The sequence below is a fragment of the Nesoenas mayeri genome, assembly GCF_963082525.1.
Source record: "Nesoenas mayeri genome assembly, chromosome: 2".
NCBI lineage: Eukaryota > Metazoa > Chordata > Aves > Columbiformes > Columbidae > Nesoenas > Nesoenas mayeri.
In genome coordinates, this window is record NC_137543.1 from 63,968,757 (window position 1) to 63,992,820 (window position 24,064).

Consider the following 24,064-nt stretch of genomic DNA (forward strand, 5'->3'; position numbering starts at 1 on the left):
CATAAGTGGATATTCTTCTTAGAGATGATAAAACAATGCCTGTTGGTATATAATCATCACCACAGGAGCCTGAATGGCTTCTGTGGTGTGTACCTTTATGGTGAAGCCAAAGCCACTGCTTACATTGCAGGCAGAAATGGATTGCTTCCAACTATTCGTGGTGCCATTACTATATACAACGTGAAATATACTTGACAGCAAGTTCTGTGCCCAAAAAAGTGAATGTCAAAGAGAAAGTGATGAAAAGAAGAATGCCTTTAATAATTTTTTTTTTTATTCATAAGATAAACGTGTTGACAAGATTTGACAGGCCAATTGTATCAAAGTCCTCATGTCTTTCATGTGTATTTGGCTTTTAAAGAGCTTTTCAAAAATAGGAAAGTCTGACACTTTATTTGAATGCTGAACATGCCATCTTTTTAACCTGGCTTTTAAAGCTTTCCTTAAAGGAGAAAAAAACCTGAGGTCCAGATGTTTACTTTTTTAATGAGGAGACATTCAGTAAACTCTGTGTATGTTTTTGTGGCTTTGTTTAAGGGACTAAAATGCCATGGTAGCTAGTGCTAATTATTCCTGGAGGCACAGACAATCACTGTTGTAGCAGGGTTTACAACGGATTTTCAGCAGCCTCTCTTAGCGTACCATTTTCCTAAAACATTTTTTAGGGCTTTGCATGTTTACATTAATTTGTGTTTTAAATGAGTAAGGCTTATAGCTGAAGGCAGGCAGAATCCTAGATTATTGCTTGTGGGGCAAATGGTATTATTGCAGTTTTCCTGCAAACAGCATGTTATATCCGTGATACCTGAAGGACGTAGTCGGTGCTTGGCATCTCGCAGAAAGCCATGAAGGGCTTCCCACTGTAAAAGAAGTGAACAAATGGGCAGAGTAATGTAGGGAATTAATATTGGTGATGATGAAAAACAGTAGTAACTTACCCACTCATTAACTCACTAAGATTCTCTTGAGAGTGACAACAACAGATTGAGGTAGAGGTTCAGTTGTTGGGAAAAGGTGTGAAGATTCTTGGTGTGCTTTTGGGCTAATACAGCCTCTTCAAGGGTTGTCCTGGTGATGACACTACACATTAACTGTGAACCAGAAGAGGCCTGGGAACCAGTGTCAATATGTAGCATACTACACAGTGTTCTCTTTTGTACTGTCTATCTACACTTCTTATTTATTCCTAATGTTAAGACCAAGCTTCTTACTGTGCGTGCACAGCTCCTCTTGTAAAAGAGTTTCTGATTTGGGCAGCACTAGATACTCACATTGGAGAAGACATAAACATTACATTGCTTCCTGTGATGTGTCAGTCATACAGTAATCTGATTTGATTCTGAACACTCAATATATAAAAGAAATGGGTTGCAAAAGGCTTTGTTTTCCCCACTAGCTGAAGCACATATCCCCTAGACAGTTATGTTAGCTGAATTACTGCTTTCTCTGAACCAAGACAGTATATTACCACAAGATTTTCTTAAATGGCATAGATCAAAGCATTAGAGCGTTTCCAGAGAATCACAACCATTAAAGGCTTTTACTTTTTGCTGGAGGAAGTGGGCCCTACTCGTTCAATAGTTCCCTGTCAGGCTGTGCTCGCTTCTCCCAGTGTTCTGGGACATATTTCAAAAGAGGACAATGCCATGAAAAGTTTTTGAGTTTTGAGTGTCAGCTGAGGTCAAGATCCTTTGAAAAATCTTATTCCTGTGGGAAGCAGGACACTGTTGGGAAAAGCAAAGTTTGAGTATGGGGGTCTTGTATATTCAACAACTTTGAGAAACTTTACCTGGAGCATTGTCATGTAAAGTCTTAAAGAATAACAGATTTCTTCCAGCATGCAAAGCATTCGGCTGGTATTCAAAACGCTCTCCTTTTTAAATGGACATGAATTATATGATAACCAGTTTTTGCCCCTATGCCCTCTTATTTATAGTTGATTATGGAAACTGAGAAATGCAGCATCTCCATGAAGATGGCGTCCTCGGAGGATGTGAACGAGGTGCTGGCGCACATCGGAACCTGCCTCAGGAAGATATTCCCTGGACTCTCACCAGTGTAAGTGGCTTTTAGGGCACCTCTATAGCAGGAAAAGGTTGTGCAGAAACGGTGAGAAGCCACCACCGCTTGTCTCCTGGTCTCCCCACCCTGACCTTAGAAATGCACTGAGGATGTGAGAGAAACCTCAAGGCAAGTGCTAAGCTTCTGTCCAAGTGCATGGCAGAACCAGGAGGCAATACAGGGCACAGAGAGGCTACATATGGTCTGTAGGCTCATGGGAGCCTTTGTTTTGAAGAGGTAATGCAGATATTTGAAGTCTGAGGTTTTCATTTTACCTTGTTGCTTCTGCAACCTCAGGTATAGCTTAGGTTCTGGCTTTTTGTTGTTGTCATTACCTCCCCTCCCCCCCCCCCCCCCCCCCCCCCCCCCCTTTTTTTTTATCTCCAGAAGTAAAATCTGAGTTGAGAGAGGAGGGAAAGGTCTGTTTACTGTCAATGTTTGTGAAATGATGCACATGATTGGGAGCCTTGTTCTTCAACACTGAGCCCTGAACAGTCTTGTCATTTACTTTCCATGGTTTAACTGGCTCCTTGGATAATATGTCTGATTTTCTAGCTTTTTTGTTCTGCTTTTTTCTGCGCCGCTCTTTCCTTTGGTTTTCTCCCATATCCGTGCCTCTAAATTTTATCATCTTGCAGCAATTCTCAGTATTTTTTCTTCATTTTGTTTTCTTTCTTCTCTCTGTCCTTGCCTCATCTTGCTTACTCTCTACCAGATCATGCAGCTCTACTATTACTCTCTTTAGCTCCTGGTTTTCAGCTATAGTAGAAAAAACAAAGTGTGCAAGAGAGTTTTTCTGGGCATGTTGTTTTTTATAAGTGAAATTTTGTAACACACTTTAGATGTAAATGGTCAGGCTGAATTGACATGGTGCATGTCTTTATTATTCACCTTTCCTGTAGGTGGAGTAGGAAATGAAGTTCATAAACTCAGGCTGGCAGTTGCTTTTTTGTTGTTGTTATTGTTGTTTTTTCCCCTAGTTTTCCTCTGTAGCAGTATTGTTAACTGCCTTAATGGATATCGAGCTCTTCCTTCAAAAAGCATGCGTACAAGTGAATGTTTGTTAACTGATTTGCCATAAAAACCTCAGTAATGGTGTGAGAAATGCAGACAAAAAGAGTGGAGAGGGCTGAAAGACTATGTGTGTCTGTTGGGGTGTCTGTGAAGGCCTTGAGCCTCATACGTGTTTTTTCTGGGCTTTTTTGAGAATGTTGCTGGAGCATTTTGGGTACCTGTACAAAGTGCTTACTTCCCAGAAAAGAAATTTCTTACTCTCCTCTTAGATGGCACAACTTTCCAAAATGGAGACATTGGAGTTGTGCAGATAATATAAGACTGGAACAGGCAAGAAGGGGGAAAGAGGTTTAATCTCTCTTTAATATCACCCTTGAATATCTCTTATTAATTCTTCCCCCCCATTTTATAGAATTCTGCAGTTCATGAGGAATCTTGTCATTCAGCAGAACAGATAATTCAATGTCTTAAAAGGCAGGAAGAGATTGTGTTCCTGCTTAGGGGAAGGGGACGAAGAACACCACCGAATTACCAAGATTGGAGCTGGGTACCTGGAGTGCAGCCGAGAGGCCACATGTAGCTGCTCAACATGCTCTTTGCACCATGGTGCTTTTACTGCATAAAAGCAACATATGAACAGCAGTGGTTTCAGGATAACCAGTAATACCATATCTCTCCCCTTGTGTTAGATGAAGTCCACAAGTCTGCTCATCTTGAGTGATCCTGTCACAGAATAGGGCTTAATTGCTCCAGTAGTCACAGCATTAATCATTAGAAAGAAAACTGAGACAGATAAATGTTACTCCTGCAGGGCCGCATTACCATGTGTGTGACTTCTAGGTAGAGAAGTGACTTGTATTAAAGATGCTAGTACTTCCTATACACTCATTTAAAATTGTACTTGAAATAAAGAAAATTTATGAGTTTAAAAATACTTTTGAAGTCATGAATGACTTTTTTTTTTCCCCATTTGCATCTAGGAGGATTCTGAAAAAAGTAACTGTGGAGCCTTCAGACAGACTGGCTAATCTCCAGGCCCTGTGGGACAGCCAGACAGTGGCAGAACTTGGACCTTGTGGTAAGAATGAATTTAAAGACTCAAATATAAAAAGGCTGGAATTGCAGTGTTGGGAAGTTTAATTCTATTTCTGGCAGGGGCTTGTAAAGGTGTAATTAGTTTTAAGGTGTAATTAGTGTGGAGAAGGCTCCTGATTGGTTAGGTGAATTCACTATATTAAGCTTCCTTGCAACGTACCAGGCAAAGATAGGATGTCTCAGTTTCTTTCAGCAGCACAATGGATACCCTTTTGAGAGAAAAAGAGAGTGAGTTTTGAAAGACTAGATCTTTAAGTATAAGTATTAAAATATGCTTTTGGATGTTTGTTTATTTGGGTTTTTTTTACCACTATGTTAAATACTCTCTTGGGTTGCTTTTAGGAGGCTTTTCACAGATGTATGCCTGTGTTTGTGACTGGCTTGGATTTCCCTATAGAGAAGAAGTACAGTGGGTAAGTACATGTCTTGTTCTGGAGCTCTTTTCAGCTAACTGTACAAATGATGAAAGAACAGGTAAATCATAGTACTTAAAAAAACAAACCAAAACAAAACCAACAACAAACTAACAAAAATCTCACCAAAACCAAAACCAGTTCTCTAAGGATGTGTTCGGTTATGTATTTTTAACAGGATGTCGATACGATTTATCTGACACAAGATACCAGAGAGTTAAATTTGCAAGACTTCAGCCACCTTGACCACAGGTAAACAATATGCAGTAATCACTCTAATATTTTGCAAACTTTCCTTATTCCCCCTTGCACTAGAGTTTGCCTGCCCTAGCTAAAGTAGGTTGGTCCCATAGCTATTGCTTTAATGTGTAGACCTCTGAAATGACTATCTGTAGCATTTTTAGTTTTCAGAACAAAGCTGCTGTTTTTGCATGAAAGCCCCATGGAGAGCACATGTCATTGAAGAGCCTGAGAAGATAAATATATTTTGTTATTGGAAGCAGTCCAAAAAGTTGGCAGATAGATACTTTTCCTGTGATAGCGGATATAAGAGCTCAAATTCAGCCGAGAAAACATGCAACTGCATCTGGTGGGAAAAGCATAAAAGGAAATTGTGCAGTCTTTACTTATGCAGAATCATTTTCTCATGGAGTACACAATAGAGATTATTTTTGTCAGCAAGTCAGTAAATGGTTTAAGTTGTTCAACTGAATCTCAGCCAGTAGTTTCTCCTCTTAGAAGAGTTGCTATCAAAAGTGTGTTCTTCCAGAAAGGAACTAATTGATGGTAATTTTACTATGAGACGCTGAAACTTAGCTAAGTGTTGTGTTTGGTTTACTGAATTTAGCTGGCAGAGAAAATCGAATTCTAGGAAACTTGAATCTGAAGATACTTATGTAGGAGGAAATGGAAGGGAGTCTTAACTAAAATCCATCATTATACAAGGAAAATGACAAATTTAAGAAACTGTAAATAAGAAGGAAGAAAGCATTTGTTTCTTTTGGAAAGCCCAGTGGAAGCATTAAGGATCTTTCAGAAATAAAATGTTAAAATATTACAACAGGAAGGCTGAACTTGGAAGTAGGTAAATAAGAGTATTTTGCCGCAGCATTCTTTGAAACTTTGAGCTGTCTAGTATGCAAACCCATGAAAATACGTGCTCAAATACTTAGCTTCTGCAATGGGTTTTCACAGTCTTGCACTGAATCCCATGGCAATGTTACTAAGCTGTACCTGTGTTCACTAATTCAGAGGTAACTTGAACAAGGATGCTTTAAATATGTTGCAAGGTGGGAGTGCTGAGAAGACTGTGGGGCATTCTTGAGAAAGTGACTTACAGATACCCAGGTTCAATAAAAATTAAAAGTTTGAACAGTTTATTAGTAGTGAAAAATATTACTTATTAGGAAAGAGGAGATAGAACAAGCATTTTAACGATTTAGAATATCTCAACTGGTTCAAATTAGTTGGCTTTCAGAAAGCAGAATGATGGGTTTGTTGCTTTACAAAGCTTTTCATTGAAGTATACCTCACAAAATTGACATGACTGAGGAAGTATGTATGTGTCGTTAACAAAAGTATTTATTAAATATCTCAAGATTGTGTAAGTCCAAAGGTTTAAAACAATTTTGGAGACATTTACATGCCATGGAATCCATCTTGTGATGAGAGTTTCTACATGTTGAGGACTGAACTGAGAAAAAGTTTTTGGATTGAAATTCCAAGAAAATGAAATTTTTTTAGGAAGCCAAGAGCTTATGTTATTCATTAAAAATATGAATTAGGATCTGAGATCCCAGTCAATTCAATAATGTATACAAGTGGTTTGTGATATATTTAGCACAGTGAGGATGCTATACAATATGCCATCATGCTTTGTATTTTGAGAGTCTGTTTTATATCTTGTCTGCCTAATTTTTGGGATTGCTGAAACTATATACCTCATGTTGTGGAGTAGCTCTGAAGCAAGGTAGGATGGGTAAACCAGTTCTCTAGATACAGGGGCTCTGCATTGCAAAAATAAACAATTTATGTTTTTCCTCACAAAGCATTTCTGTTAGAGGTCAACCTAAGATGGCATGAATTATAGATGAATTTAAGTTCCCAGGGCGTCTGACACTTAGAGAGCATAGCATGACTTGCCACATGGGAACATGACTTCTGAGGTTTTATCTGAAGTTTTGTTGTGCTGCGAACCGTATAATTGTTTAACAACAAAAAAGAAAACTCAAAGTTAACAGGGCTTATTTAACTCAGTAGCTGGTTTTTCATCTGTGTAGCCTATGTTTTAGCATATTTGGGCATTCAAAAGATTGACAGAAGAGCATGATTGGTTAGATTTTTTTTTTCTTTGTGTTGTTTAGATTTCTTGCCATCTTAAATACACTGCGGGACACAGATGTTGAAAAAAAGTGAAGGTATTAGATAAGCTTGAATGTTGTTGAAGCTTGGTGAGATTTTCTGCATTCCAGGAGAACTGAATCTGTTTTCATTTTAAGATGGCACAGATTGACATTTTGTAAATCTTACTTCATTCTGGATGGTAATTTAGTAAAAAAACTAATTACTATAAGCAACTCAATATAACTCAATCAGGAAAAAGTTATGAGAAGGTCCTGCTTTTGGAAATGGTTGTTAGTGTTCTTTCATACCATGTTGCAAAAGAATTCAGGTCGTTGTTAGTACCACAGCTAGAATTTAATAGAATAAAATTAATAAAGCAATATATAATTTTGAAAAGAGAAACACAATAACAAGTGCATTGATGTTAGACAAGCTCAAAGGAAGAGAAGCAAAAGTCTTAAAAGAACCTCATTGGCCAGAAGCACCTTCAAAAACCTGAAGAAAATGAAGAGAAAGACTAAATTTTATAGCTTATAGTTTCTAGATGATAAGGCTACTGCAGAATAGGCAGGAGTTCCACTGTCTTCAGGCCTGTGAGGAGGAAGGGATTGGGGGGTGCTACCAAAATGTGCCAGTATCTGTGCATACCTAGGCTTTGAGCAAACGGGCCTTGGATGCTGCAGAAGACTTAAACTATTTAAAGACCGAGAATTTGCAAATCAGCTGGGTTGATTTGTTCTAAAATGTTCTAAAATGTTGCAGCAGCAACATTTATTTAACTTATTGAAAGCTTGAGGGTTTTCTCACTAGCTCTAAGAACCCCACGTCCTCTGTCCTTCAGTTTAAGGCCTGAGGAGGAGAGCAGAAACAGAGATGGCCACAGGCCCAGAAGTTCCTGAGCTCTCGGCAGTTGATGTACCAGCTCCCTGTTAAATGCATGAAGCCAGTGATTTGTGCTTGTTGTCCCTCTGTTCCTTTGGAGGACCTGGGCTGCTGCTGACAGCTGAAATACAGCTCTTGGTGGTACCTTCTGCCTCTTTTGAGGGTGACAGTCTGCAGCATGAACCGGTCTGCTCTACCAGTCTGATGGTGGTACCATCAGCCTCTCCGATGTTTGTCTTTGTAGTGTTCATCACCAGCTGTGGTTGGCTGGTTACCACTGGGTGGATAAAACAAAATTACACCTGAAAAATTATTCATATGGTCATTCCACTTCCTTGCACTGGCAAGAGGGACATCAAAGCTGCTAATACATTACCTTCCTAACAATCACACCAGGAGAAGGCAAAGGAGGAACAAACCGCTGTGTGTGGACATTTATTATTTTATAACAAAGTTCCTGCCTGCCCAGCCTAAGGGGAAAAGTACCTCTGGGTGGTTATTTTTCTCCTCGTAGCATTTCACTAGTTGGTTACTGCTTCACATGGAGATAAAGTTTGTGTAGATAGGAACAAAAACAATGTGGTGGATAGAAATAAATCTCTACACTTCATGAAGCCGATAAGACTCTACTGTGTCAATGGAAATGAATTCACCACAAGACTTGATGTGTGCTGTGAGCAAGATGGAAAACAGGCTTAATCCTTGAAGGGCACCACAAGCTGGTTCCTCTGCAGGAGTGTGAAAATGGTCTATTTGCATGAGCTTCACATTTGGTGGGCTACAGTCTTTTGCAGCAAAATGCCGCACCTTCATGCTGTTACCTTAGTGATGGGCTGGTACGTCCAAATTTAGCAACTGCAGTTCCCAATATAGCCTGCTGAAGGCTTGTCCGTGTGATGTTGCCTTGTCTCCTGGCTTTCCTATGTGTTTAACAACCATCCTGAAGTCTCTGAACATTCGTGGAGGAAAAATGGAAGAGAAGAGGAAGGAGAAGATCAGAGAAGGCTGCTGCATGTTTAGTGCAGATCTGTGCCTACCTGCCTATGTCCTGAATGAAAGTCTAGGCGGTGAGGCGACCTTATAAACACCAATACTTTTAAATTTTTCTCCACAAGCACTGAGGCTTGGATGGCACTCTTTTGCTGGTCCAGTAAGTTCATGTATACTACAGCTCTTTGTTTCATTATAAAGACAAGGGCTTTCTAAGTAGCTAAGTCCCAGTGTAGATGTACATATGTATTTAATACATTAAATCAAAATTATTCGAGTGCTGCACTGCTAAATGGTGTGCTACTGCTTGATGAATGATTCTGCTGGGGGGTGGCATATGGACATGACATTTATCAGCATCTGTTATTGGACAAACTTGACAGAGGGAGAGCAGATCACATTAAGAGGCTTGGAATGAAAAGAATGGGAATAATTTAGAATTTCATTTGTGAAATCCCTTTTACAATTAAGGAGGGTTTGTGCTGAAAGTCACATTATCCATTTGCAGGTCTTCTTCTTCCTGGGGGAATTTAACTATAGAGATGAGACAAGGAGGTGTTCTCTAGAAGCATTCAGTCATGGAATTATATTAAATCATCAGACTGCCAAAAAGCTTTTTAGTGTCATGCTCAATTATAATTAGAGGTGATTAAGAAGCTTAAATATGTCACAGGCTGAAGAAAAAGTAATGCTAAAAGTAGGAATGGCAGCCCAGACAAATTCCTGCTTTAAAAATTCATGCTAGAATGGATGTCAGTTGGCCAGCCAGAAATTTGTATTACAATACGAGAAAGACCCAGCTGCTGGTGTTGCTTGGGTTTTTTTTAGAATGCAGAGCTTTCTGTAATGGGTTTGGTAGGCAATTATTATTGCCAAAGCAAGGGGAATTAGATATGGAATAACACTTAAGAGATTGTTTCAAATGACCAAAGCCAACAGTTATGTGAAATGTGTGTAAAAGTGTTTTTCTTTTTCTAGAGACTTAATACCTATAGTTGCTGCTCTGGAGTATAATCAGTGGTTTACAAAGCTGTCCTCCAAGGATCTGAAATTAGTAAGTAATAAATTGAAACAGTATACCTGCTATACCAGGCTATGCTGTGTTTTAGAGGGTGCTGTTACATCTTTTCAAGGTGAACTTTTTTAGGCAAGTACAACTGGGCAATCTATAGCATTTTTTTTCCTCTTAATCAGGAAAATATAGGCTGTTGGATAGTTAATTCATGCCATAGAAACACTGCTGAGAGTCAGGTCTTGTCAAAATTTCAAGTGAATGAAGTTTGAAAACTTTGTTGGACAATAACAGTAGCCCATAAAACCACTTCCTTAGGCATTGCTACCTCCCTCAAACAATATTGGATTACTAAATAGGAAACTAACTCTAAAACAGACAGAAATCTCAGTTTCTTTTTGGAGGCGGAAAGAAAATATCAGGATTCTGTTATTTTCTAATGCTTAAAGCAGGTTTTTCCTCTTAATTTTCATTGCAACTTGATGGATTTTTCTCCCAGTTGTCTGAAGCTAACCCTGTGTAGTAATAAGTACGTAATGATGTGTGACATTGGTATTCTTTCACATCAGTTTTCTTTCTGAAAAGCAAAAAAGGACAAATCTAACCAAATTGGACTACTGAAGAAAGGGCCAAGAAAATCAGTAATTAGGTGACTTTTTAAATATATCAAAATATACAATTTCTTCTAAACTTGAAAATTTATAGCTGCAGGTGGAGTTAGTGGTTTGAGAAATTGCTTTCACACTTACTTCCAGGAGCTTTTATCCTTAAAAACGAAGGCTGAGTCTCATCTTGTTTAAATTGATGCAATTTAGTTGATGTGAAAATGCTCTCATTGCCTTCCTAAGCTGTCATTTTCCATGCAAATTCAGTAGAAAGTAGCTTATGTCATTCTTGGCAGAAGAGTAGGCAAAAAACTTTCCTGCTGGGACATCTTACTTGTATTTATGCATGGAATGAAACTGGGAGTATTTTTAATCCTGTTGTAGTTTGCTGTTAAAATCATCATTTTTAGAAGGTATTATACAATGCAATTAATGTTTCTGCTTCAATGAAATGAGATAGTTTGCTTAGTTAGAAGACTGGTGAGTGTAGTTTGCTTAGAACAAGAACTGGCCATATTGTCTGAGATATTCTTACTTTATAGGGTTTTTTTAATTTTTCTGTGGAAAACAAACTTTGTCAACCTTGAAGAGGAACCAATTCCTTAAAAAAAAGAAAAAACAAAACCCCTTTGTCTTCCATGCATTCCATTTTCAGTTAAAAACACCAGGAAAAGGTAAATTGTTGCACAGTAAATCTGTGCCATAGGAACACTGCCGAGGGTCAGTATGAGGTCAGACATATCCAGAGGCCATTGAACGCTTTGTGCTTCATGAATTCCGCTCTGACATTGTGTTTGATAGATGGTATCCATCGTGTTTTTATAGTACATGCATTAAACTTTCCACTTGCCATCACAGTGCTGTAGAAGCATTGTGATAATAGTATTCTGAATTACTGAAATATGGAAGGCAAAGATAGAATTGGGAAGATGGCTGAGTTGACATCCTTTAGAAAAAATTGTCAGCTTTACTGAGTATAGGAATTCATAAGATTTTATGTGTGTGGTAGGCTTTTTCTTTTTAGGAAATTCAATTAGTTTCAAATTTAAAATTCCTAGAAATTGTCAGAATTGTGAAGAGACAGCGATCTCCCAGGTATGAATGTCACATTGTTTTTAAAAGCAGATACCAGAATAGTTTCAACACTTCATGATAATAATTCAAATTCAGCTCTGGATTTCACATGAGTGTTGGTTAGTATGTGCTATGGAAAAAAAAAAGGGAGATCCAGAAGCAAAATAAAACATTATAATAAAAGGTGATGAGGTACAGACATCACTGTATGGCTTTTCAATAATTAAGGTTTTGTCTTGCTATTTGAATGAGCACAGCAAACAAACTCTTTTGTTACCATGTTTTGTTCATGGTACTTGCAAATGTCCATGCAAATTCTAGAATCCAACAACAGTAACATCATAATGTGGGATTTACTTCTGTGTAGATTGGGAGAATTCATGCTGAAAGACACTGACCCTTAATTAAAAGCATTAAAAAAACCTCATGTGCAATGTCTACATCGTTCTGAGGAGCCTGTAGTCACAAGCTTGTCATCACATTTTTTGGAGGTTCCTTATGTCTAAGAAATCCCTGATGGGATTTAAGTTTCCTGCTGGTTTTTAAGATTCTGCCTGGAGAGCTGGTCCTTAACAATCTTTGGAGGACCTGTAGCTAGAATCCTTTTGCTCTTGAGTTTTTCTGTCTACCTTATAACATCTTTCTTTGCGTTTACTTCTCATTCCTGGTCAGACTGTATTCCCCTTTGCACTAGTTGCCACTTTCATCTGAAGGATTAGCATACATCTGAGCAAGACTTCTTTAAAAATTATGTGAGCGTTTTTTTCTGAATTGTAGGGTTTGTGGTTTTTACTATCGTTATAAAAATTCTCCCCTCTGTGATTAGGTGGCCTGATTCATAAATGACTTGCTTTTAGTCTGCCTCTTGCTGCTCTGAGTCTTTTCCAGAAGTCCTCTGTTGCTACCTGACTTTCTCTCTGGGATGTTCCTAGTGTTCTTACTTACTATTTATGTACGACAAAAAGCTGATCATGGCCTGGATTCCATTACGATGTACAGCTTATAACTCAATAACCGTCTGTTCCATGTTTGTGTTCCTTAACGCTGTTCTGTCTTTTCTGTGGCAGTCCACTGATGTCTGTGAGCAGATACTGCGAGTGGTGAGTAGGTCCAATCGGTTGGAAGAACTGGTATTAGAGAATGCCGGGCTTAGAACGTAAGTAATTCCTTTAAAATGTTGCGATAGCTACTGCTTACTCCCAGCAGAAATTATGTGTGCTGTGTGTTAGCCAGAGTAAGCATTAAAAAAACCTCATGTGCAATGTCTACATTGTTCTGAGGAGCCTGTAGTCACAAGCTTGTCATCACATTTTTTGGAGGTTCCTTGTGTCTAAGAAATCCTTGATAGGATTTAAGTTTCCTGATGGTTTTTAAGATTCTGCCTGGAGAGCTGGGTTGAGTGGAGCAAAATGGATCGGATAAGGGCATAAGCTGTAAATCAGCTCACACTGTTCCTCTCCAAATACGGTTGCCAATAGAGGTATGAACACCTTTTTATCATTTAAAAAACAACATTTGAGGTTTGCATTATTCCACCTTGCATAGCAGATTATTATTTAATTCCCCAAAGAGCTGTTTTTATCTTACTGTGTATTGTCACCTGCTCAAATATAACAGGACTTTCTACATTAACAACTTTTTTAAAGAAGTAAGAAAGTAGATAACTAAGTTTAATGCCTTGCCATAGCCTTGAAAGGTACATAGAGGTAAGCCATAGAGTTTAATCCTTGCATATGTTTTAAATACAGTAAGTTGTAGTTATTAGTTATTTGTTTTTTCCCTTTACGGGAAATAAAAGCAAAGTTCAAGTTACACGCTAGCCCAGTGTGTATTTGTAGCTTGTTTTAGTGTTAGAGTAGCATCCAACACCATGTTGACAAGATAAACTGTAGCACTAATTAATTTTTATCTTAATGAAAAAAGCAGAGGAAAGGTGAAAGAAGCAGAACACTGTACTAAAATACAAATAAAGAAGGGAAACAAGCATAGAGAAAATATTTGGTGTGCTTTACATTGTCTCCTCTTCCGTTGTTTGGGTCTTTTTCCCCTTTTTTAAATGGGTTTTGCATAGAAGAATCTTTAAAAGAAAATTGCTGAAATGACACAGGAAACATAAGGTTAATTTTGGAATTACACCCAAACTTTCTGATCTAGCACACTGCCTTTAATAGCTGTCATTCAGACAAAAGCAACTGATTTTAATCTTGTTTTTCTTGCAGTATGTGCCATGAAATCCAATGGTAATCATTAATATTAAAAGCTATATTGACTACCTTTGCACATTACCTACCTTAACTTATCACAGTTGAATTAACTGGTTTCAGTTTTAACAGGACTTGACAGGTAATCAAACTGTGACTTTGGTTCATGTTTCAATCTACTTGCAGAGTGTTTGGCATTTTGCCTTGGTGTGTATCTGCTCCGATCGGCATTGTCTGTCTGGTTTTGTCAAGGACGCATTTGTTGGCTTTGCCATTTATCATATCTGCTTGCTAGGAGGAAATCCTGTTGTTATTGCATGTCTTCCTCACATAGCTTACAGACCAGTCACTTTTAATGAGCTGTGACAGACTGCCAGACCAGGGTTAAGAAAGAGAGCTACCAAGAGCAAAGCTTTGAGAAATAACCTGAGCAGCTGCAAGAGCATATTTCTTTCTGCAGCAGAGTCAGGTTAAGACTATTTCGTTCTTTTCTACCTCCAGCTCCTCATTTCTGTGATTTGCTTTGGGCTGTGGCCCCATAAACACTAGTTGTCTTCCCAGCTGATGAGACAGCAAACTATTTTGCAGTAGTAGTCGTAAGCTGTTGTTGAGGAAAACGGGCTGTCGAGTGACCTCCCTGTCTGATAACATCTGTGCCAGTTTAGATGCTCTTGAGAATTTTATGCCCATTGCTATTTCTTTAATAAATGTAAAGGGTGCAGTCTAAATTACGTTGGATGGCTTTAATGTATATAACAAACACTAATGTTTTGCTAAGTGTATTAACTGAGGTAGGTCATCTCCAGATGTCAGGGAAAGGACAAAAGTTTAAGATGAGCTTAACAAATGAGCTTGAAAAGAGAGTTACATCCCTGGGGTATTTTAGAGGAATGGGGGAATGAATATGTGATAACCAGAATATTTTTTTCCATGAAACCACAAGATACGTTCTTCAGTCTGCAAAAAGCTTGTTTGCAGGAGCTGGTGAAAATGATCTATTTATTGTGCTTATGCACTCTCTGAAAGCTGGTGGACAGAATGTCCGTACCACCATCTGCACTGGCCTCTGCCACCCTGTCCCAAAGGGAATGGCTGGCTATGACAGAGGGGGAGCAATGGAGGTGCCTGATGCTGATGCCCAGAGGGACTTTCACATTGCATCTCATCTGCCCCTGCTTGATGGGCTCTGTATGTCCTTTGACCTAACCTTGTTAGTTCTTCCCACACACATCCTCTTTGTGTGACAGGGATGTTGTCTGACAGATCCTGAGGAATTGTTTTGTTTGTTGGAGACTTTCAGATCTCTGCTACTCTTACTCTTCATGAAATATTCTCACTCTATCATAAGAGTATGAAATTGGATCTTTTGGGGGCTTTATCTTTAAGCTGGAATGTCATCACTTCAGGCATGTGCACACAGGGTGAGTTTGATGCTTTATAGAAAGCTTCAGGCTTACATTGCATGTTCTGTGGTTGAAGTGTGAAGCCAAAAAAAGCGAGGACATGAAAGAAAGAGTGGACAGAGGAGGGCATGGGATGTTGCCCCATACCTCTGTTTATGGTAGAAACTGCACAGGGAGTAGGAGGAAGTTGTGTTAGTTTTTTTTCCAAAGTGGGCCTTGGAGCTCCATGTGCCCTACATAGGTAATCCAGTGCTTTCTGATGACAGTGGATTTACTGTGCATTTGCTGACTAGTTCCCACATGTCCAAGTTGTCCAAAAAGTTCTGGTAATCCTCCCTACATTGGTGGCAAAAGCTGGAGCAGAGTTTGTAAACAAGCCTGGAGGTGTAGGCAGAACACTGTAATGAGAGGAATCTGTTGGGGATGAAGGAAGAGGAGGAAACTCATCATGAAAGAAGTTTTTTGTTTGTTTGTTTTTGAACTCAAACCCTAATTTTACTTGGGGCCATTCAGTTGCCTAAGCACCGGCTTCTAGTGCCTCTTGAAGTGCTGGAGGGTATCTATAGAGTGTTGGCAAATGTAACCAAGGACCTATGGGGAATGTGTAGTCTTCTGCAGCAACAACTGGCAGCAAAGCAGGATACCCTGAGGCCTGTCAGGTCACACAGATTCAAGCCCAGCATTTATTTTTGTTCAGTGTTTGTATTCACATGCTGCTTGTATCTTAGGAAGAGAATATGCTTTTCTAAAGGCAGCTCATCGTCATGCATTTGCAGCACTAGAACCTCTTCTACCCCCAGGGGTTCCTCTAAGGAAATGGGGTTTCGAGGGGAAACTGAACTTCCCTGGAACATGTGTATACTCAAGTACACCTTGCAACAACAGATAACGAAAAGCTATTGAGACTACGGCTGTCCAGCCTCCACTCTTTTCCAGAGACTGGAAGAGGAGATGATGCTACCTCCACTGCTTTTCCCAGCACATAGGCTGATCACTTTTACAACAGGCAGTATCTGTCCTGGGAAAAACGGGCAGTGTTAATTAGCATTCTTCTCGCACTGTAGCTGGTAGCACTCCACCACTGTCTTACAGGAGGTAAGATATTGGACTTTAAGGTAGAGAGAGAAATAAGCCCTGTGAAGGAAGCTCAAGGGATATTTTTGGTTTTTACTTCAGTATCTAACTTAGGTGAAGTAAGAACATTGAAATTTTAGCCTCAATTTAACAAAAGTACACAGTAGGGCTAGTCCCTTAATACATGAAAGCTTCCCAATAGGTACAAGGACAGAGGGTTTGTCTTTAGAGCTGGTACCAGCCAACAGCCTTGTGCTTAATGCAAGGAACATGCTTTAACATCCACCCGAGTCTGACAGTGTGGATGTGTAGGAAAACCTAAGGTAGCTTTGAACGTAGTGCTGTGGATGTTGACAGTCCAGGTGCAGCAAAATGCTCTGAGATAGGACAGCAGTCCCTCGCCTCTCCAGGGGATTTGAAACACAAGTGGGTCATCCGGCTACAGCCGCCTACCAGAGTTTGTTAAAGTTAGGTCAAAGCCATCGGTGCTACCTGACCTGGCTGTTGTGAACATTACAGAACTGAAATACCACTGTCTCTCCTGGGACATGTTGCTAGCACTGTGCTCAGCCAGTTACGTGCTTTGGTGTTTCTCACTGTAAAAAGCAACCAAGGGCCAGTTCATCAATGTGCTGCTGTTCTTCAAGAGAGTTATACCTGCTGTTTTACAAGGTCAGAACTACTCCTGGTTTGTTGACCCTTCTGGATAAGCTGCAAAGCCCATCTTTTTGAGTGACTGTTGGTCGAGAGCTGCTGCAAGTGAGGAGGGTGGCTTGCAAGTGAAGGAGGTGGTGGTATGTAAGTTGATGTATTGATATATATCCCACCTGTGTGTGGCATGAAGGAGACAGAAGATGTGCTTGAGTTTTAAGATATTCTGCATAACTCCTCTTTGTTTCTTCAGATCTTTATCAAAAGCAGTTTGAGCTTTGATTGAGTTCCCTTCAGTCGCTTAGGCCAGAGAATAAATAAATACTAAAATAACCTGCTTTGAAAGGTACCAAATTAGCCAGATAAGCAGTTTAAACTGTGAAGAATCAGTTACTGCTGTGCAGTAAGATGGATCACTTCTGTCTTGTAATCCCTCCAAATTTTTAAGCCTCTGAATGTGCTGTTGATACAGGAGATAACAGGAGTCTTTCTTCCTCTCTCTTTTTTTCTTGCAGAGATTTTGCACAGAAACTAGCCAGTGCCCTAGCCCATAATCCCAACTCAGGACTCCATACAATCAACCTTGCTAGCAATCCACTTGAAGATAGAGGTACTGGAACATTTATATTTTTCTCTTTCTACAAATGTAATAGGAGGATTACTGCTACTCTGCTCAGCTTTGCCTGAATAATAGGTTGTTCTATGTGTAATGCTATCGTAAATATCTGTTGTTCACAAATGACTGAGAATAGCTATTCTTTTTGATTTATACGTATCCATTAGCTTGTCAGGAAATATTTAAATGTCTTAAACCAACCATGGATTTCATTAGATTTCTTTACATTTTCATTAAAGTTTCTTCTAAAGGAAGATGGAACACTAACTGTTTAGGACTAGAGAGTAAATAAAGTGGTGTGCATTTTTGAAGGCAATGTAATCAGCTGAAAGATGTTGCCAGTACTTGACGATATTCAGTAATACTGACACAACTGGCATACTTATGGAGCAAAGTGCTGTTGACTCCACAAAATGGGAAATCAAGCTGAATAGCTCAGCTTTTCTCAGATTAGGCACTGCTAGGCATGATTTCATATCAAGTCATTCCCCTCCCTTGTCTACTCTCTTTTCACCAGAGGCATTTATTTTTAAAATAAGGTTACATTCTTTCAATCTGGAGTTGACCCTTCAGCGCTGCCCATGTGAGATTTCCATTTGCTTCACTTAATGCATTCCAGGCACACAGTGTTCTGAGATCAGACCGTCTTGTGTTCCTGTTGGGCCAGAAGAAAAAAAATAATTATTTTATACAGTGAACCTTTTCTTGTTTTATTTGGGTTGTTTTGGGGAAATTTTCCAGTCTCTTTGCTGTCATGATTCAAAATGGAACTGTTCGTTTTGATTACAACCTGACTGACTCACTCAGAATGTTGTTATTAATGACATAGTTTTATAGGTGTCTCTCCTTTCTTCCTGGTTCAATAAAAGGAATTCATTTTTATCTTAAAAGAAAAACAAATGACCAAAGTATTTTGTAGATATTCTACAGTGCAGGGAAGTTTTATTTTTCATTTCTTTAAAAACATGTTAGTGTGGGTACTTTCTTTGCAACAAACCTATAGATTCAAACCATTCCGTAGTATCCGCATACAAGATACAAATGAAATGCAGAAACTACAACTTGGATAAATTAGTAGAGTTTTTTCATTATCTTAGTCTCTCCTATCACATATGCAATTAAGATTTGACCTTTTCATTAGATAATAAGCTACAGGAGTACTTAAAGAGAAATTAACTATTATTGCAATGTGCAAATATTGCAGCTTTTCAGTTTAAGAAAAACGTATGTGTCCTGTGATCTGATACTCACCGAGTGTGAGGTAGATTTGGCTTTATTAAGCTGAAGGGGCAGCAAGCATTTCACGGGTAAAAGCTGACTTAATGGAGATTTAGGTAAACATGTGGATTTCAGAAAATACCTCTTGAAAAGTCATCTCTGGAGGAACTGGAAGTTTGACCAGATTATTCTGAAGGTATAAGGGAAATAACACAGAGTTGTGTGAATTGTGGGGAAGAATGTATTGTTGTGCCTTGTTTGAACAAAAAAACCCACCCTAAGCTGTTAGATATTATTGAGTACCAACAAATAAAGAGCTTATGTTATTACATTAATGCAACTGCCTGTATTCCAGTAACATGAGAAATGTGTTTAGTTTAACTAAGGCATAGGAACTGGCCCAAGTTCAAATACAAAGCAGTGTTTGTATGAAGTGATTTTACTCTGAGACCAGTCTCTTAATCTGTGATTGGCTTCCCTTTATGGTACTGTCAACATTTGTGAGAATAACACCTGGGAAGTTTATTATCAGTCTTGGCTTTAACATCTAGCCATGTTAAAGCAATGAGGCTTTTACTTTTGGCTCTACTAGGATTAGAATTTAATCTTGTAGTTAGTTAAAAATAGTGCAACAGAAACATACTGAAGCCTAGAAATACTCAAATTCAAAACTGCGTGCCTGGATGCAGTTAACTCTACTTCTGCCATTAGAGCTCTCATCTCTGTTACAAGGTTAGCAAAAATGGGTGCTGTAAAGAGTGTTCAAGGGCCTGAGTGACCAGAAGGACTCTTTTTTGACTGCACCCAGTTCATGCATCTTATAATTGGCTGGATCCTTAACCCTCTGTGCTGCTAAGATGTTAAAATTGTTCAGCTTAGCTAGAGTGATAAGTGGTCTGTAGATTAGTTAGCTAAATACAGACATGGAGAGCTAAAATTATTTGCTGCACTTCTTACCCAAAATGCTTCGCAACAGAAATTACATTTATGATATCCTTAATGATTCTGATTGTATTCGTTTTTCTCCTCTTCTGACAGCATAACTCTACCTTGATTTTGAAAGTATGTATTGCAACTAAACCAGCTCAACAGAAACGGACAGTCAGCTACAGAATATAAATTCTAAGGCCAGCTTAAGATAGATTGAACATCCTACTTCAGAGGAGCTAAAAAAAATGGGGTTTTTTTTAATGGTAGAGCTATGAAAGAAATCCTGTTAATGTGACTTGATTTATTCTTGCTAGAAATTGGTGAAGATATCCAGTTACCACTGTGTTTTACAATAAAGGAGGCCAAGGCATCATCAGTCTAATATTTTGGCAGTATAAATAAAATACAGTATGTCATTTTGAGTTGTGGGGATGTTGCACCTTATCAGCAGCATACACAACATGCTTTTAGAGAGCATTAAAAAAACCCTACAACGTCATCTGCAAGGTAGCTGTTCTTTCATTATCAATGATAGGTAAAACATAATAAAAGCAGAGTAAACATATGTATGTGACATACTAGTGGACTGTTTCATGTCTGCATATGTGGAGAAAGGTATCAGCTTTTCCATTTACTGTGTTTTAAAACAAATAAAAGGCTTTAGCCTTTTTCTCACCGCTGAGTTGCTGTAGAGGACTATATTTCAAACCTCAGGTTAAACCTGCAGTTTCTGTGTTGATTTATTCCTCGAATAAATATTTCATGGATTGGTTCCATTGTTATTTAGGATATACCCTCTTAATCAAATTTCAATCTTTTTGCTTAAATGGGGGGATTAAATTTATGGAGTGTGGAACTTGGTTACACTGAGAAATCGCTTTAATGAAAAGTGCTGCTTTTTTTTTCATTGGATTTGTGCTGAGGAAGTCTAGTCCCTGTCAGTATCTTAATAAGTTTTTACTGTTTGGGATCTCAAGTGGTTGTAGCATTTCCAAGCTGGTGTCCTGGTGGGTAACCCGCAGGCTGCTGGGAGGGGGGGAGCTAGGTGGCCATTACAAATTGGTGGTGGTCTCAGGTTTGTAGGGTTTACCTCAGAAGAAAAGGGCAGTGGTAGCTAGCATGGACATCTCACTTGCCTCAACAGCTCTTGCTTTTAAAATAAAATAAAAATAGGTTTTTATTTTTTATTTTGTGGGGTTTTTTGTCGTGTGTGGTTGTGGGTTTGTTTCGTTTTATTTTGGTTTTAACTTTTTTTGTTTGTTTGTTTTGTCCAAACCATAAAGATTCCAGATTCCCCAAGTGCTGGCTGTTTGATATGTACGATACCTTCCCTTTGACCCCTTCTCAAAAGTATATAGCTTTTAAACTAAGTAAGGTGGCTCACTGTTAACAACAAACCTCCCTGTCTGTTCAGTGATTAACAAAGACAGTCTTTGAAATGACTGATGTAGTCAAGATCCTTATGCTCATAGAAAGACAGGGTAATTGTGGGCCTACCCCCACAGTGAACGCAGTTCCTCCTGTAAGGGTGTTTGCCCCCGGTGTGATTGTTGGTGGGGGTACCTGGGATCACCCAGCTAAACTGGAAACATCTATTTTCTCTTCTCTCCGCCCCACAGGTGTGTCATCCTTGAGCATCCAGTTCGCCAAACTTCCAAAGGGACTGAAGCATTTAAATTTATCTAAAACCTCCTTGTCACCTAAAGGTATGTCTTATAAGTATGCCTCTTTCTAAAGGTTTCAGGCTTCCATCCTAATGATACCTTTTGTTGCCAGATTATAAAGTAATTAATTCTGTAATTGATTTACATGTGTATTCTCAACAACACAGCTGCTTTTTTGCAGTTGGGTTGCTGAACCATAGGCTGAGTTCTGCATCCCCTTTAGCACTTTGTAAAGCTCCTACTTGCTTTTCTAAGCTTTGGGCTTGAGCCTGTATTCTAAAGAAAGACTGAATTTAGAACTGGCAGGAATGATGTGCTTCCTATATGCTTCCAAAAGATGTCTGAAGCAAAAATGTGTAGGGAATTTTCCGAATGTTTTGCATGCAATTATTTTATGAAACCAAGTGTTGTGACAATGACTGTTAAGCAGTTTGCTCTGAGTAAAGACTTCCATGTTTTATAACTCACAAATTTCCAATTTGGTACTATAATTGAAATGTATGTGCGTTTTAAAAGCAATAGCAGTACGGAAACACAAGTCAGAAGCTTTCAGCATTTTTTTCATTGCTGTTTTACAAATAATAGATGCATTGACCTCTTAAACAGACTGCACAAACGCAGGGTCTCCTCTATAGAATACAAGTGTTAAAAATAGAAAAAATACACCAACATTATTGAAGCTTTTTCACAGATGTTGATGACCTGGAGAAGATGAGTGAGTTGCAATCTGTGAAGGACATTAGTTGATACCTGATAGGAGCCATGCTCTTTTATCCTTTTAATTATTGCTCTGTGAAGTGCAGATTCTGTGTTCTCCTGAGCTTTAAGGATTGACCTGGGGGAATATGGGTGGAGTGAAGACTTTTTTTTGTTCTGTTTTGAGTGTTTTATAGCACTTGGTATACTTAATTAAATAGTAAACCCTAGACTGACTTTATTCAATCATGATTCTCATTCAAAAGACCTTATTAAACTCTGGGGTAGGTTTTTTTTTTTCCACTGCTAACTCAATTTTTGTTGACAAGCAATTGATTAAGAATCTTGATTACCTTTACTTGTACTCTTGAGATTAGATGTTCATGAATTTGATGGAAGTCCCTGCGGTTCTGGTGTGTTCATTCATCCTGTGCTTTTCTTCATATAATCTGAATGATTTCAGCGAGTGCTTGTGATTGTTGAGTTAAGAGAACACTCTAACTACACTTCTGTCTTCGTAAGGAGTAAATGCCAGCTTGATAAAGTTCATCCACAAAACTCTTGTCAGTAAAAATGAATTCTGAGGTTATGAAAAGAATTTGGAAAGTTTTTAACACACTTTCTGAAGAAAATCTTCAAAGAAAAGCTGAAAATATATGCCAGTATGTGTAATACTCACCTCATGTGAATCTTTGTCCTGACTGCATTGCAATGACTGTCTATTCTCCAGAGAGTAACATGTCACTGTGACTATTGTCCCATGGCAGCTCCTCAGAATTCCTTAAAAAAGTATATGCAATCACTTAAAATTGGAATTCTTATAACCCTCTGGACCCAAAGAAACTCAGCTTCACATCTTCAGTTGTCTGCAAAGCTGCCTGTCTTAACCAGTTTTCCTTTAACTTAAGAAAACAGCGTTGAGTTGGTTTTAATTTGGGAGGCTATTTTTGAACTTATAATATTGAGGAGGAAAGGAGATCTTGGGTTTAGTAGGCTCCAAGGTGGATGGATTTTTTTTTTTAAATTATTATTTTTTTTTTTTTACTTTGAGCTTTTTGGTTTCAGAAATTCTGTACAATCCCTCACTGTTTTGACCTTATTTTAGAAGTGTTTTATATTTGAGATAAGTTTGTAAGACTGAGAAGTGAAGTTCAGGTGTTAACTTCCCAGCTGATCTTTCTTCAAATATTGTATTGCAAAGTTCCTGAGAGCTGTTAACACTCTGAGCCTCCTGAGAACAGTAAAAGAGCATGAAAGATTGTCTGCAAATGAAAGTGGGATTAGTGTTAGAATATAGCATGAGGTTGGTGAAGTTCAAACAAAAATTATTGATTTTTAAGATTCTGGTTAAATGGAAAATTCTAGTATACTCATTCAAAGATAGGTCTGGCTTTTCTAAGGCCAAGCCAAAGGCTACTAAAAAAAATCCCTCATTCGTATTGTTTGCCTTCAGTGATGTGGTTGATTTTGAGCAGTTGGCTCTTTTTAAACATAAAACAAGCAGCAATGTTATGGATTATTTGATTCTCTCCTAAACTTGGACACCACTCCTGTACTGCCAAAATTGGTTCTCAATAGTATATGCTGGATTGTTCACAGTACATTATATTAATTTCTTCTACTTCTTGTTGCTTATAAATGCTGGTAGAGAAGACTTGCTAAAGTGAATACAGAGCTATACACTCTAGTGGTTAAATAGAGCTTTTAGATCTTTCAAAAATTATTAATTAGCAGTTTTCCTCTATAGATAGGGTGTGGTTGTAACAGTGCAATATTAAGATAAAAGAAAAATTACACTGAACAAAAAAGTTTTGAGACTTGGTGAAGATGTTACTGTGCTTTGATTCTCTTCAGAATCAAAGGCCTTCTGAAACCAAGAGCCATACTACTAACATGGGAGACTTTCTGAATATTTGGAAACTTGGAAAACTAAAGCACTGAAGTGGGGTATTTTGGTTTCCAGTGGCTTGCTAGCCACATCCTTACTCATAAATCCATTTTGTAATTATTTTTAAATGAAGAAAGGACATGTTCCACCTATTGAATGCCAGTCCATTTTCACGGACCAGTAGGTTTGAGAAATTGCCCGGTATTGTTTGGTAGATCAAAACACTTGTCTGCT

General features: G+C 38.5%; 1 protein-coding gene across 2 annotated transcripts in view; it reads left to right on the forward strand.

Moving 5' to 3' along the window:
• CARMIL1 (capping protein regulator and myosin 1 linker 1) overlaps window positions 1–24,064 on the forward strand; it is a gene marked incomplete at its 5' end in the record, with an annotated part of 194,315 nt that overhangs the window by 88,293 nt on the left and 81,958 nt on the right. For both annotated transcript variants that reach the window (XM_080338963.1, XM_080338964.1), the window contains 8 exons: window positions 1,937–2,058; window positions 4,056–4,153; window positions 4,513–4,583; window positions 4,762–4,835; window positions 9,777–9,852; window positions 12,557–12,645; window positions 17,334–17,428; window positions 21,202–21,288. In XM_080338963.1, the coding sequence (XP_080195089.1) occupies window positions 1,937–2,058; window positions 4,056–4,153; window positions 4,513–4,583; window positions 4,762–4,835; window positions 9,777–9,852; window positions 12,557–12,645; window positions 17,334–17,428; window positions 21,202–21,288 (712 nt within the window). The remainder of the gene's footprint in view (window positions 1–1,936; window positions 2,059–4,055; window positions 4,154–4,512; window positions 4,584–4,761; window positions 4,836–9,776; window positions 9,853–12,556; window positions 12,646–17,333; window positions 17,429–21,201; window positions 21,289–24,064) is intronic.